The sequence below is a fragment of the Procambarus clarkii genome, chromosome 30 (assembly GCF_040958095.1).
Source record: "Procambarus clarkii isolate CNS0578487 chromosome 30, FALCON_Pclarkii_2.0, whole genome shotgun sequence".
NCBI classification, from domain to species: domain Eukaryota; kingdom Metazoa; phylum Arthropoda; class Malacostraca; order Decapoda; family Cambaridae; genus Procambarus; species Procambarus clarkii.
In genome coordinates, this window is record NC_091179.1 from 9,888,772 (window position 1) to 9,903,672 (window position 14,901).

The following is a 14,901-nucleotide window of genomic DNA, read 5'->3' on the forward strand; positions in this document are numbered from 1 at the left end:
TGTATCAATGGTGAACGTCTGTGTGATCTCCGTTCTGGCAGCTCACAAGTTCTGTACAGATCATTGCCATAAATTCTATTGCTTTCTTACAGTAAATATGGTGCTGTGAGGTGTATTCCGTCATTAAGCGACGTGTAGTGGCAACTATTTACTTCACCTAGCCTGTAGTCTTGGCTGAGATTTAAACGGTAATGACAGTGATACAATTTGAAGTAAATATAATATATTACAAATTGGGGAAATTAATTTGTACTTTCGATAATGGTCGAAATGATTAAATTCCGAGATAATATTGTGCAGAGACGTTTAAAATTTTAGATACAATGCATTTATTGTCATTTATATATCATTACATTGTATACAAGTTTACTTAAAATGTATTTATTGTCAATATATGTCAGCACATTGTGTAAAAGTTTAGTTAAAATGTATTTATTGTCATTATATATCATTACATTGTATAAAAGTTTAGTTCAAATTTATTTATTGTCAATATGTCATTACTTTGTATAAAAGTTTAGTTAAAATTTATTTATTGTCAATATATGTCATTACATTGTATAAAAGTTTAGTTAAAATGCATTTATTGTCATTATGTCATTACATTGTATAAAAGTTTAGTTAAAAAGCATTTACTGTCATTATATTATCTATTGACATTCTTAAAATGAGTTCTAATGCCGTGCTTTATTTTGTTGTCATTACTAATTAAAAATCGTTTTAAAATAACTATGAATACTGAGGGTTGCTCTCTGTGCTGCTCGTGTTTGGCTCACTACAAATATGTCCCTCATACAAATCTGATACAATACTTCACAAGATATAGTGCAATCACATAATGCAATAATTCACAAGATATAGTGCAATCACATAATGCAATAATTCACAAGATATAGTGCAATCACATAATGCAATACTTCACAAGATATAGTGCAATCACATAATGCAATACTTCACAAGATATAGTGCAATCACATAATGCAATACTTCACAAGATATAGTGCAATCACATAATGCAATACTTCACAAGATATAGTGCAATCACATAATGCAATAATTCACAAGATATAGTGCAATCACATAATGCAATAATTCACAAGATATAGTGCAATCACATAATGCAATACTTCACAAGATATAGTGCAATCACATAATGCAATAATTCACAAGATATAGTGCAATCACATAATGCAATACTTCACAAGATATAGTGCAATCACATAATGCAATACCTCACAAGATATAGTGCAATTACATAATGCATTAACTCACAAGATTTAGTGCAATCACATAATACAATAATTCACAATATATAGTGCAATCACGTAATACAATACTTACAAAGTTTAATGTGATTATGCTAATACAATACTTCAGAAGGGTAAATGAGGTAACAGACAGGCATAACATACATGGAGCAATACTGAGATAAAGATTATTATATTCATACAGTAAATAATATTGTAGGTCAAGATATTTAATTCACCATAATAATTTATCAAATAATTAACTTTACTTATACAACACAGTTTATAACTTCAACATAACTTTTTAGAAATTAAACTAATTTATAATAGAACTGATGACAAGCAGTTTAAAACTTCTTTAATATAACACAGTTCTTAAATTTAATATTTAAAATTCAAAGTACAATCTTAAAATGTAAAGTAACATGTAATATCAAGGTTAGGTTTTAGACATTATATTTCCAGCTGGAGTGGACACGATGAATTGTCTTGATTATTTTCTTATTAATGATTCCCAATACTAGCTTTAGACTAGCATCAACAGTGGACTTGACAGCAGCTGTATTAATATATCTTATCTTCTCTTCATGTTCACTAATATAGTGACTTGTACAGGAGTTGCATGTATCCACAGAGTACTCTTATAAGAGTAATACAGTGACTTGTACAGGAGTTGCATGTATCCACAGAGTTCTCGTATAAAAGTTTTAACAACATGCAGACAAATTCCCAATTGTTCTAACACTTGCTGTGGTTGTCTTGTTTATAACGAAGCTTCTTAGTGCAACACCATAACTCCAGACTTTGAACGCTTGACCTGCAATTATTTGACTTCGTTAATACAAACAAATTAGGAAAAAACAATTTATATAAGTGGACGATGAGTCACAATAACGTGGGTGAAGATATGATGACCAAATCACACATCAGAAGATGAGGAGACGACAACGTTTCGGTCCGCCCTGGATAATTATATAGTCGTGCAGCCCGTCCTCCACAACCCGTCCTCGACTCAAGTTCATTACATCCATTACATATTTAGGCATTGGTTAGGTTAGGTGTTTAGGTTCTGTTGGCGATTATTTGTATTTGTAGTACGTGGATGAAGTATTTACAGCGTTGTGGTTCGAACAAAATTCGTCAGTGAAGCACTTGTTCCAGAAGTGTTCGAACTTCATCAGTTGAGTCGTGTGTAAACCGTTTTTCATTCATAAACAGGGGCTTTGGCGGGTGCATGGAATCAGTTTTAGGTCTTTGTTTGGAGGATGGGCTGGTACTCCAAAGATCCAAAAGTGATTCCATACACCCGCCAAACCCCCTGTTTATGAATGAAAAGCGGTTTAGACACGACTCACAACTGCTGACGTTCGAACATATCCGGAACAAGTGCTTCACTGACGAATTTTGTTCGAACCACAACGCTGTAAATGCTTCACCCACGTACTACAAATACAAATAATCGCCAACAGAACCTAAACACCTAACCTAACCTATGCCTATTTATACACAATATGCAAATATATTATAATATTAATTTATATTTGAGAAAATTCCCGTTTTAAATGAACAGCATGTAACAATTTATGAATGCGTCTGTGGGGTCGACCGCTGGATGTAATGGACTTAAGTCGAGAACGGGTTGGTACACTTATGATGGACGGTCCGTCCGTCTGTCCAGGACGGACGGAAATGTCGTTGTTTCTTCATCTTCTGGTGTGTGGTTTGGTCATCAATGTATATAAATTATCAAATGGAAACATAATTGTGAGTAATTGTTTGTATATAAGTTTAATATAAAAAACTTTACATACGTAGTTTTCATGGCTTTTATTGCCACCCCTGAGTATGACTGTGATCTGTCTTAACAGATGATCATTACAATTCTCTCTAGTAAAATATATATATATATATATATATATATATATATATATATATATATATATATATATATATATATATATATATATATATATATATATATATATATATATATATATATATTATTAAATATGACCGAAAAAGTAAGATTAATAATTCTAACACGAATTTTCTCAATCTTTCGTACATTTCTTTTCACTGCTGGTGGTAATTCAAAAATCAATTCTCCAAAATTCATTTTTATTTCTAGTCTGACGCGACACTTGAGCGCGTTTCGTAAAACTTATTACATTTTCAAAGACTTTAGTTTACACATACACAACTGAATAGAACTTACACATCTCCGATTTGTTTATATCTACATTTGAGTGAGGTGGATGGGGTGAGGTGGTATTAATAGGGTATTAAATTCATCAACACAAGACAGAACACGAAACAATGGGTATTGAATGGAAGTGATTGTAGAAAGCCTATTGGCCCATATTTGTTGATGCTTCTATATTGGAGCGGAGTCTTGAGGTGGGTAGAATATAGTTGTGCATTAATTGGCTGTTGATTGCTGGTGTTGACTTCTTAATGTGTAGTGCCTCGCAAACGTCAAGCCGTCTGCTATCGCTGTATCTACCGATGATTTCTGTGTTGTTTACTAGGATTTCTCTGGCGATGGTTTGGTTGTGGGAAGAGATTATATGTTCCTTAATGGAGCCCTGTTGCTTATGCATCGTTAAACGCCTAGAAAGAGATGTTGTTGTCTTGCCTATATACTGGTTTTTTTGGAGCTTACAGTCCCCAAGAGGGCATTTGAAGGCATAGACGACGTTGGTCTCTTTTAAAGCGTTTTGCCGTGTGTCTGGAGAGTTTCTCATGAGTATTCTGGCCGTTTTTCTGGTTTTATAGTAAATCGTCAGTTGTATCCTCTGATTTTTGTCTATAGGGATAACGTTTCTATTAACAATATCTTTCAGGACCCTTTCCTCCGTTTTATGAGCTGTGGAAAAGAAGTTCCTGTAAAATAGTCTAATAAGGGGTATAGGTGTTGTGTTAGTTGTCTCTTCAGAGGTTGCATGGCGTTTCACTTTCCTTCTTATGATGTCTTCGACGAAACCATTGGAGAAGCCGTTGTTGACTAGGACCTGCCTTACCCTACAGAGTTCTTCGTCGACTTGCTTCCATTCTGAGCTGTGGCTGAGAGCACGGTCGACATATGCGTTAACAACACTCTTCTTGTACCTGTCTGGGCAGCCGCTGTTGGCATTTAGGCACATTCCTATGTTCGTTTCCTTAGTGTAGACTGCAGTGTGGAAACCTCCGCTCTTTTCCATGACTGTTACATCTAGAAATGGCAGCTTCCCATCCTTTTCCATCTCGTAAGTGAAACGCAGCACGGAACTCTGCTCAAATGCCTCCTTCAGCTCCTGCAGATGTCTGACATCAGGTACCTGTGTAAAAATGTCGTCAACATACCTGCAGTATATGGCCGGTTTCAAGTTCATGTCGACTAAGACTTTTTGCTCGATGGTACCCATGTAGAAGTTTGCAAACAGGACACCTAGGGGAGAACCCATGGCGACCCGATCTACTTGCTTATACATGTGCCCATCCGGGCTCAAGAAGGGTGCCTCTTTAGTACAAGCTTGGAGCAGTTTCCTTTGAATATTTTCTGGTATGTCAAGAGGAGTACAGGCTGGATCACGATACACTCTGTCGGCTATCATCCCGATTGTCTCGTCCACAGGTACGTTGGTGAACAGTGATTCTATGTCCAACGAGGCTCTTATCCCTGTGGCCCGTGTGCCCCGCAGTAAGTCAACAAATTCCTTTGGAGACTTCAGGCTGAAGGCGCAAGGGACATAAGGAGTCAGCAGGCCGTTGAGTCGCTTCGCCAGTCTGTACGTGGGTGTGGGTATCTGGCTAATGATTGGCCGAAGTGGGTTTCCAGGCTTGTGTGTCTTGACATTTCCATACGCATATCCTGGTTTATTTTCCCCAATAATTTTTGGCAGGTGGAGTCCTGATTTCTTGGCGTTCACAGTTTCGATCAGTTTGTTGACCTTTGCTTTCAATTCGGCTGTAGTGTCCTTCGTTACCCTTTGGAATTTAGTTTGGTCAGAGAGTATGAGGTTCATTTTCGCCAGATATTCGTCTTTTTTAAGAATGACGTATATTGGCGACTTGTCACCTCTCCTGACAACTATCTCCTTGTTCTCACGAAGGCTTTTAGCTGCCGCTTTGAGCTCGGGGGACAGTATGGTGCTTCTGTAATTGCCTCGATTCTTTCCTCCTTCCGCAATAAGTTCTGCTTGTAAGGTATCTTTGGTAGTGATCTTCTTTTGTGTCTCGAGGTCGAATATGTCGTCCAACAGAATTTCCAACTCCACTTTCCGGGCCATCTCACTCGGTCTGGACATAACGTGACAGTTTATGCCCTGATTTAGGAGAGTGACTTGGTCCTCAGTGAGGTTAATTCCTGCAAGGTTCAGAAAGCCATCTCTTGGTCGTGGAATTGTCATAGGTCCTCCATATAACGTTGTTAGTTTATTGATAATCCTTGTTTCAGTGCTGAGGTGATGTCGGTCTGTGAGGATGTCGAGGTGTTGTTCAATGCGAATCACATAGAATCACTGTTCACCAACGTACCTGTGGACGAGACAATCGGGATGATAGCCGACAGAGTGTATCGTGATCCAGCCTGTACTCCTCTTGACATACCAGAAAATATTCAAAGGAAACTGCTCCAAGCTTGTACTAAAGAGGCACCCTTCTTGAGCCCGGATGGGCACATGTATAAGCAAGTAGATCGGGTCGCCATGGGTTCTCCCCTAGGTGTCCTGTTTGCAAACTTCTACATGGGTACCATCGAGCAAAAAGTCTTAGTCGACATGAACTTGAAACCGGCCATATACTGCAGGTATGTTGACGACATTTTTACACAGGTACCTGATGTCAGACATCTGCAGGAGCTGAAGGAGGCATTTGAGCAGAGTTCCGTGCTGCGTTTCACTTACGAGATGGAAAAGGATGGGAAGCTGCCATTTCTAGATGTAACAGTCATGGAAAAGAGCGGAGGTTTCCACACTGCAGTCTACACTAAGGAAACGAACATAGGAATGTGCCTAAATGCCAACAGCGGCTGCCCAGACAGGTACAAGAAGAGTGTTGTTAACGCATATGTCGACCGTGCTCTCAGCCACAGCTCAGAATGGAAGCAAGTCGACGAAGAACTCTGTAGGGTAAGGCAGGTCCTAGTCAACAACGGCTTCTCCAATGGTTTCGTCGAAGACATCATAAGAAGGAAAGTGAAACGCCATGCAACCTCTGAAGAGACAACTAACACAACACCTATACCCCTTATTAGACTATTTTACAGGAACTTCTTTTCCACAGCTCATAAAACGGAGGAAAGGGTCCTGAAAGATATTGTTAATAGAAACGTTATCCCTATAGACAAAAATCAGAGGATACAACTGACGATTTACTATAAAACCAGAAAAACGGCCAGAATACTCATGAGAAACTCTCCAGACACACGGCAAAACGCTTTAAAAGAGACCAACGTCGTCTATGCCTTCAAATGCCCTCTTGGGGACTGTAAGCTCCAAAAAAACCAGTATATAGGCAAGACAACAACATCTCTTTCTAGGCGTTTAACGATGCATAAGCAACAGGGCTCCATTAAGGAACATATAATCTCTTCCCACAACCAAACCATCGCCAGAGAAATCCTAGTAAACAACACAGAAATCATCGGTAGATACAGCGATAGCAGACGGCTTGACGTTTGCGAGGCACTACACATTAAGAAGTCAACACCAGCAATCAACAGCCAATTAATGCACAACTATATTCTACCCACCTCAAGACTCCGCTCCAATATAGAAGCATCAACAAATATGGGCCAATAGGCTTTCTACAATCACTTCCATTCAATACCCATTGTTTCGTGTTCTGTCTTGTGTTGATGAATTTAATACCCTATTAATACCACCTCACCCCATCCACCTCACTCAAATGTAGATATAAACAAATCGGAGATGTGTAAGTTCTATTCAGTTGTGTATGTGTAAACTAAAGTCTTTGAAAATGTAATAAGTTTTACGAAACGCGCTCAAGTGTCGCGTCAGACTAGAAATAAAAATGAATTTTGGAGAATTGATTTTTGAATTACCACCAGCAGTGAAAAGAAATGTACGAAAGATTGAGAAAATTCGTGTTAGAATTATTAATCTTACTTTTTCGGTCATATTTAATAATATATGTCTACAGGAAAGACTGCTACCAATATATATATATATATATATATATATATATATATATATATATATATATATATATATATAGATATATATATATATATATTAGTATATTTTGGTAGCAGTCTTTATATATATATATATATATATATATATATATATATATATATATATATATATATATATATATATATATATTAGTGTATACTGGCAGCAGGTTTTCTTTCAAACATGTTTCATTGAATATGACCGCATATTCTGTTTTTATTATTTTTTGGTTTAGGGCTTCTATCCCTCTAACTATTTTCTTAGCATCAGGGCTTAATTGAAATAGGAGTTCTCCAAAACTCATTTTCGTACTTTTAAGGTGAAGAAAAGAAGTGATTTACTATTGAGTGTATTACACTTATTTGTATAATTTGTACGACGTTTCGAACCTCCATGGTTCATACTCAAGTGAACAGATCTTACAATACTAGTTGATTTTATACCCGCATTAGGTCAGGTGATAATACAATGAAGGTGAAAACATGGGGGGATACATAAGGGATAAACATAGGGGCTGCAGAAGGCTTATTGGCCCATACGAGGCATCTCCTATCTAAACACAAAGATTAATCCAGTGTAATTGGCCTGTTATGTTGGACATTGTCTTCTGTGTTGGCATCGATATGTTCTTGTCTTGTCCTTACTCTCATGGTGGGTAGAGTAAATAGTTCCGTGATTTGGGTGTTCATGGTAGGTCGCTCTATTCTTATGTGAATTGCCTCAAGAATTTGTAATCTTCTTGAATCTTGGGTTTTGTCTATTATGCAAGTGTTCTTGTTCAACATTTCTCTTGTTAGAGTAATGTCATGGGCTTGTCTCATGTGATTCCTAGGGGCACCAGATTGAAGATGGCATGTCAAACGCCTCGTCAGCTTGGTCGACGTCATACCTATGTACTTACATTGAAGGTTACATCCTTCGTGGGGGCAAGTGTACATGTATACAACGCTTGACTGCTGTAGAGGGTTCTCCGTCGGCTTCGGGCTGTTTTTGATAAGGAGTTCGGAAGTCTTCTTGGTTTTGTAGAATATTATCAGGTTTATGTTTTGGTTAGGAGTAGTGCTTTTTACTCCTTTACGGATTATTTCTTTCATTATTCTTTCCTCTTTTATATGTTCACTGTGCATGGTTGATTAGTAATATAATTTTATTGGGGGTGTTGTGGTTTCTGTTCTAGGTTCTGAATTATACCAACGGTCCAAGTGTCTTCTTATAGCAGCGTTTATTTCCGCGTTGCTATATCCGTTGTTCACCAATACCTGAGTTACTCTTTCAAACTCTCTACTCACGTTGCTCCATTCAGAGCAGTGGGTAAGCGCTCGACGAATATAAGCATTGAGAACACTGGCTTTGTATCTTTGGGGGCACTCACTTCTACCGTTCAGGCATAATCCTATGTTGGTGGGCTTGGTATATACGTTGGTGCTTAAAGAGGTTCCTGTTTTTGTTGCTAGATGATGACTCCCTGATGCTAAGAAAATAGTTAGAGGGATAGAAGCCCTAAACCAGAAAATAATAAATACAGAATATGCGGTCATATTCAATGAAATATATATATTAGTATATTTTGGTAGCAGTCTTTATATATATATATATATATATATATATATATATATATATATATATATATATATATATATATATATATATATATATATATATTACATATATATATATATATATATATATATATATATATATATATATATATATATATATATATATATATATATATATTACATATATATATATATATATATATATATATATATATATATATATATATATATATATATATATATTAGTATATTTTGGTAGCAGTCTTTCCTGTAGACATATATTATTAAATATGACCGAAAAAGTAAGATTAATAATTCTAACACGAATTTTCTCGATCTTTCGTACATTTCTTTTCACTGTTGGTGGTAATTAAAAAATCAATTCTCCAAAATTAATTTTTATTTCTAGTCTGACGCGACACTTGAGCGCGTTTTGTAAAACTTATTACATTTTCAAAGACTTTAGTTTACACATACACAACTGAATAGAACTTACACATCTCCGATTTGTTTATATCTACATTTGAGTGAGGTGGATGGGGTGAGGTGGTATTAATAGGGTATTAATTTCATCAACACAAGACAGAACACGAAACAATGGGTATTGAATGGAAGTGATTGTAGAAAGCCTATTTGTCCATATTTCTTGATGCTTCTATATTGGAGCGGAGTCTTGAGGTGGGTAGAATATAGTTGTGGTATCCACAACTATATTCTACCCACCTATGTGGGTAGAATATAGGCGCCTATGCGCCTATGTGGGGCATAGGCGCACTCTCCTTGCTTTACATTCCTCTCTCGTCCTGTCTAAGCTCGATTATGGTTGCCTTGCTTACTCGTCTGCTTCTTCTACTCTTCGCCGTCTTGATGCTTTGTACCATACTGGGTTGCGCCTCAGTTCTGGTGCCTTTCGTTCGACTCCCGTCCTTACCTTGAGGTTACCTTGAGGTGCTTCCGGGGCTTAGCGTCCCCGCGGCCCGGTCGTCGACCAGGCCTCCTGGTTGCCGGACTGATCAACCAGGCTGTTGGACGCGGCTGCTCGCAGCCTGACGTATGAGTCACAGCCTGGTTGATCAGGTATTCCTAGCTTGTATGTTGACACTGGCTTCCTCTCTCTCCAAGACCGCCGTGATCGCTACTGTCTTCGCTATCTTGCGCGGTCCTTACAACATCCTTCCTCTCGCCTCTGTCGTGCTTTAACTTTTACCCCTCCTGCGGTTCCTGTTCCTCTTCACCACCTCCCTCTTTCTGTCCGGTTATCTCGCCTACAGGATTCTCTCTCCGTTCGTATTTCTGATGTTTCTCCTCGTGTTGTTCCTTCTTTGCCCCCGTGGAGAGTCCCTCTTCCACGGTTTTGTACATCCTTGACCCGTATCACTAAAGCTTTTACCCCTCCTACGGTTCTAAAACGCCTTTTCCTTGAGCACTTTTCTTCTCACTCCCGCTCTGTTTCTGTCTTCACCGATGGGTCCAAGTCTGCGGACGGTGTTGGCTACTCTGTTGTTTTTCCTGATCGCACTTATATGTGTCGCTTACCTCCGGAGACTACCATCTTTACAGCGGAGCTTTCTGCTATTCTCTATGTTCTTCGTCTCCTGCTTTCTCGTTGTCAGTCTTCCTTTGTAGTTGTTGTTGACTCTCGTAGTGCCCTCATGGCTCTCGGGTCCTTCAATCCGGTTCATCCAGTAGTTGTCGAGATCCAGCATTGGCTGTTTCTTGTTTACAGTAAATTTAAGTCGGTTGAGTTTTGTTGGGTTCCCAGCCATATTGGTGTGTCTTTTAATGAGTGTGCTAATGCTGCCGCCAACGAAGCTGTCCGCTCTTGTCCCATCTCTCGTAAAGGTATTCCGTATTCCGACTTTTACCCGGTTATCCATTCCTCCGTTCTTACCCGTTGGCAGGCTTCTTGGTTGTCTGTTACTAGTAACAAACTACGTACTCTTAAATGTTGTGTTTTCTCGTGGCCGTCCTCCTTCCACCGTAACCGGCGGTGGGAAACAGCTCTGGCGAGGTTGCGTATTGGCCATACTCGCTTAGCCCATGGTCACTTGATGAAGCGCCGCCCTGCTCCTTATTGTTCTAGTTGCATTGTCCCTCTTACGGTCGTGCATGTCCTTCTTGAATGTCCTGACTTCCAGGACGAGCGTGTGTCTTGCTTTCCGACCGCCCCTCGCGGTCACCTGTCCCTCAATAGAATTCTTGGTGACTCGGATACTTTTGATATCGTTTGCCTTATGCGTTTTTGTTCTCGTATTGGCATCCTTGGTGATATTTAGCGCCCTCTGATTATTTTGCGCATTTGATGGTGCTACATAGCCTTCCCGGTTTGGTGTCTTCTTTTTATAATTACTTACTTACTTTAGTCCTGGACAATTTTGACGACAAAAGCTCTCGTTTTGGCCTTAATAACAATCCAGAGGTTCATAAGCTTTAAAGTCAATACCAAAATAAGCTGTTGAACAAGAGCGAACAGCAATGAACGGCATCGAAGCATTCCACCTGACAGAAATTCTAATATAATTTCTTCTTGCTGTGCTCTTGTACTCGCTGAACTTACCGAGAAACTCTTCCCGCTGAACAAGTGGTTGACGGTGCTGACCACTCTTGAACATCAAACTTATTTTTGTTCCCTCCCATGGCTCTGTTATCCGCTATTTTTAACTGCGCTTCAGCTTTTTAGTCTACAGCAGTCCTCGTAAACAAAAACCAAAAGTACATTCCATGCACCCGTCAAACCCCCTGTTTACGAATGAAAAACGGGTTACACACGACACTCAACTGATGACGTCCGAACACTTCTGAAACAAATGCTTCGCTGACGACTTTTGTTCGAACTACAACGCTGTAAATGCCAGCCCGTCCTCCAAACAAAGATCCAAAAGTGATTCCATGCACCCGCCAAACCCCCTGTTTATGAATGAAAAGCGGTTTACACACGACTCACAACTGCTGACGTTCGAACATATCCGGAACAAGTGCTTCACTGACGAATTTTGTTCGAATCGCAATGCTATAAATGCTTCACCCACGTACTACAAACACAAATAATCGCCAACAGAACCTAAACACCTGACCTAACCTATCCTATGCCTATATATACACAATATGCCAATATATTATAATATTAATTTATACTTGAGAAAATGGCCGTTTTGAATGAACAGCATGTTAAAATTTATGAATGCGTTTGTGGGGTGGACCGCTAAATGTAATGGACTTGAGTCGAGGACGGGTTGTGTAAATGCTTCACCTACGTACTACATATACAAATAATCGTCAAAAGAACCTAAACATCTAACCTATCCTATACCTAAACATGCACAGTATGCTAATATATAATAATAATGTAATTTAGATTTGAAAAAATCTCTTTTTTTTTTCATTGAATAGCATGTTAAAATTGATGAATGCGTCTTTGGGGTCGACCGCTGGCTGGAACGGACTTGGTCTAAGAACGGGTTGCTGTATAATAATATTGTTAGAAACGTCACATGCTTTGCATTAAAATTATTTGCATTTTTTGTAACCACATTAATATTCACGTTAGGCTCTTATGATTCACTAAGTTATTTAAGACCTTTAATGTGTTGTTTTAGTAACACTACATATTTTTAACTCACCTCCAAATAGTATGCACGGATGACCAGAAGAAAGTACGTCTCCAGAAATATGTAGACGCCGAAAAAGATTGCGATGACGAGCATTGCCTGCCATTGTTGCTGTATACTAAACAGTATAATAAGAGCCAGGGCAATGAGTATAATGCAAACGATGAGGATCAACACCGTTATCATGAAAGGAATCAGCAAACGTGTCTTGTTCTGGAAATAAATAAAAGATATATAATTAAAATGATTGCCAAAATGATTGCGATGACGAACATTGCCTGCAATTGTTGCTGTATACTAAACAGTATAATAAGAGCCAGGGCAATGCGTATAATGCAAATGATGAGGATCAACACCGTTATCATGAAAGGAATCAGCAAACATGTCTTGTTCTGGAAATAAATAAAAGATATATAATTAAAATCGTTAACATACTAGCCAATATTATATTTTTAAATTATGAGGATACAAGACATTGTATACAGGATTTATTATTATTATTGTTATTGAATATGACCGAAAGGGTAAGATCACCGATTCCAGCACAAATATTCTCTACTAGCTGTACCCGGCCACGCGTTGCTATGGCTCAGCAACGTATGTGTACCTGAGCAACAGCAACCCCCCCCCCTGTCTCCCCACCATTTCTCACTCACCCGTCCCCTCGTCCTCCCCACCATTTTCTCCCTACCTCCATTCCTATGTTCTCCACATCATCCACCACTCCATCGTCCTCTCGTTCTCCTAACCATTCCCAACTCCACCGTCCCTTCGTCCTCTCCACTATCTCCCACTCTCCCGCCCCCTCGTTCTCCCTGTCATTCCCCCTTCCCCTCATCCTCCCCCACCAATCTCCATTCCATTGCCCCCTCGTCCCCACCATCCCCCCCCCTCCACCGTCCCCTCATCCTTCCCACCATTCCCCACTCCCTCGTCTGTTGCATTCCCAAATGATCTGATGTTCCCATCAGAAAATTGGAAACATCCAGTGCTCTGATGTTCTCATCACTGAAATATAAGAAAAACAATTAAAAAACGAAATGAAAAACAATAAAAAAATAAAAAATATATACCTTACTCGCGAAATGAACGGTGTGGTAAACAACACAGCTCAATTCCAACACAATGACACACAAAATAATAAAATCAAAATGAATAAAATTCGAAATTTATGAAAATTCAATTTATCAATGAAATTGGAAACATTGAAATGGAATCGAAACATATTTAGTATAGCATGAGTTGCTCTTACGTGCAACAGATGGCGCTGTTTTTCTTTATAAATCATGTTTTTACCTGTCACAGCAGTGGCATCTATACTTATACTCACGAAATGAATGGTATGGTAAACAACACAGCTCAATTCCAACATAATGTCATTCAAAATAATTCAATAAAAAATAAAATAAATCAAAATCTATGAAAATTCAATTTATCAATGCAATCGGAAACATTGAAATGGAATACATAACATATTTATTATAGCGGGTGTGTTGTTATTACGTGCAACAGATGGCGCTGTTTTTACCTATCACAGGTGTGGCATTTATAGAGTACATATATAAAAACATGCACATATTCGAATGGAACGTTTTCTCAGAATTTAAAAGCAATCGGTGAAGAACTTTGGGAGATTACAGCGTGAGTTGTTCTTACATCTAATAAGATGGCACTCTTTTTAAAAAAAAAGCATGGTTTTTCCTGTCACAGGTTAGGCATATATATATATATATTAGGTGTATAAAAACCTGCGCCTTTTCGAATGCAACGTCGTGTGAAAATTTCAATGCAATCGGTAAAGAGGTTTCGAAGATTTCTCTCACATGAAAAACACATGAAAACACAGTTTTTCCCAAAAGAATGTTTTTTTTCCATCACAGATGTGACATCAATATTGTATGCATATAAAAACCCGCTCGGATGCGAATGAAACATTGTGTGAAAATTTTTAAAAAATCGGTGAAGAACTTTAGGAGATTAACGATTTTGAACAAACGAACATTTCCATTTATATTTATATAGATACTAGCTATACCCGTCACGCGTTGCTGTGGCTCAGTCTGGTTTAATGGAAAAGAAAGAAAAGAGAAAGCACACGTTTCTAATATGTTTAATTTCACCATGCTTGTGGGTATACAATATTTTTTGTTGTTCCATTGTCTGTGGAGATATAGAGATTGTCTGGTTTGCCGACTCTAGAACACGCAACATATAATTGTCCACGTGAGAAGCATTCTGTGTCTAGATATAAACTGCACAATTCTAAAGATTGGCCCTGAGCTTTGTTGATGGTGATTGCAAACTCCAATCG

General features: G+C 38.4%; 1 protein-coding gene across 2 annotated transcripts in view; it reads right to left on the reverse strand.

The window, feature by feature from the left end:
- Positions 1–305: 305 nt before the first annotated feature.
- The window catches only part of LOC123765528 (uncharacterized), a 147,648-nt gene continuing 133,052 nt past the window's right edge, over positions 306–14,901 (reverse strand). For both annotated transcript variants that reach the window (XM_069333866.1, XM_045754182.2), the window contains exons 5-6: positions 12,603–12,803; positions 306–2,064 (exon numbers count right to left, since the gene is read on the reverse strand). In XM_069333866.1, coding sequence (XP_069189967.1) covers positions 2,026–2,064; positions 12,603–12,803 — 240 coding nt within the window. In that variant the 3' untranslated portion in view covers positions 306–2,025. The remainder of the gene's footprint in view (positions 2,065–12,602; positions 12,804–14,901) is intronic.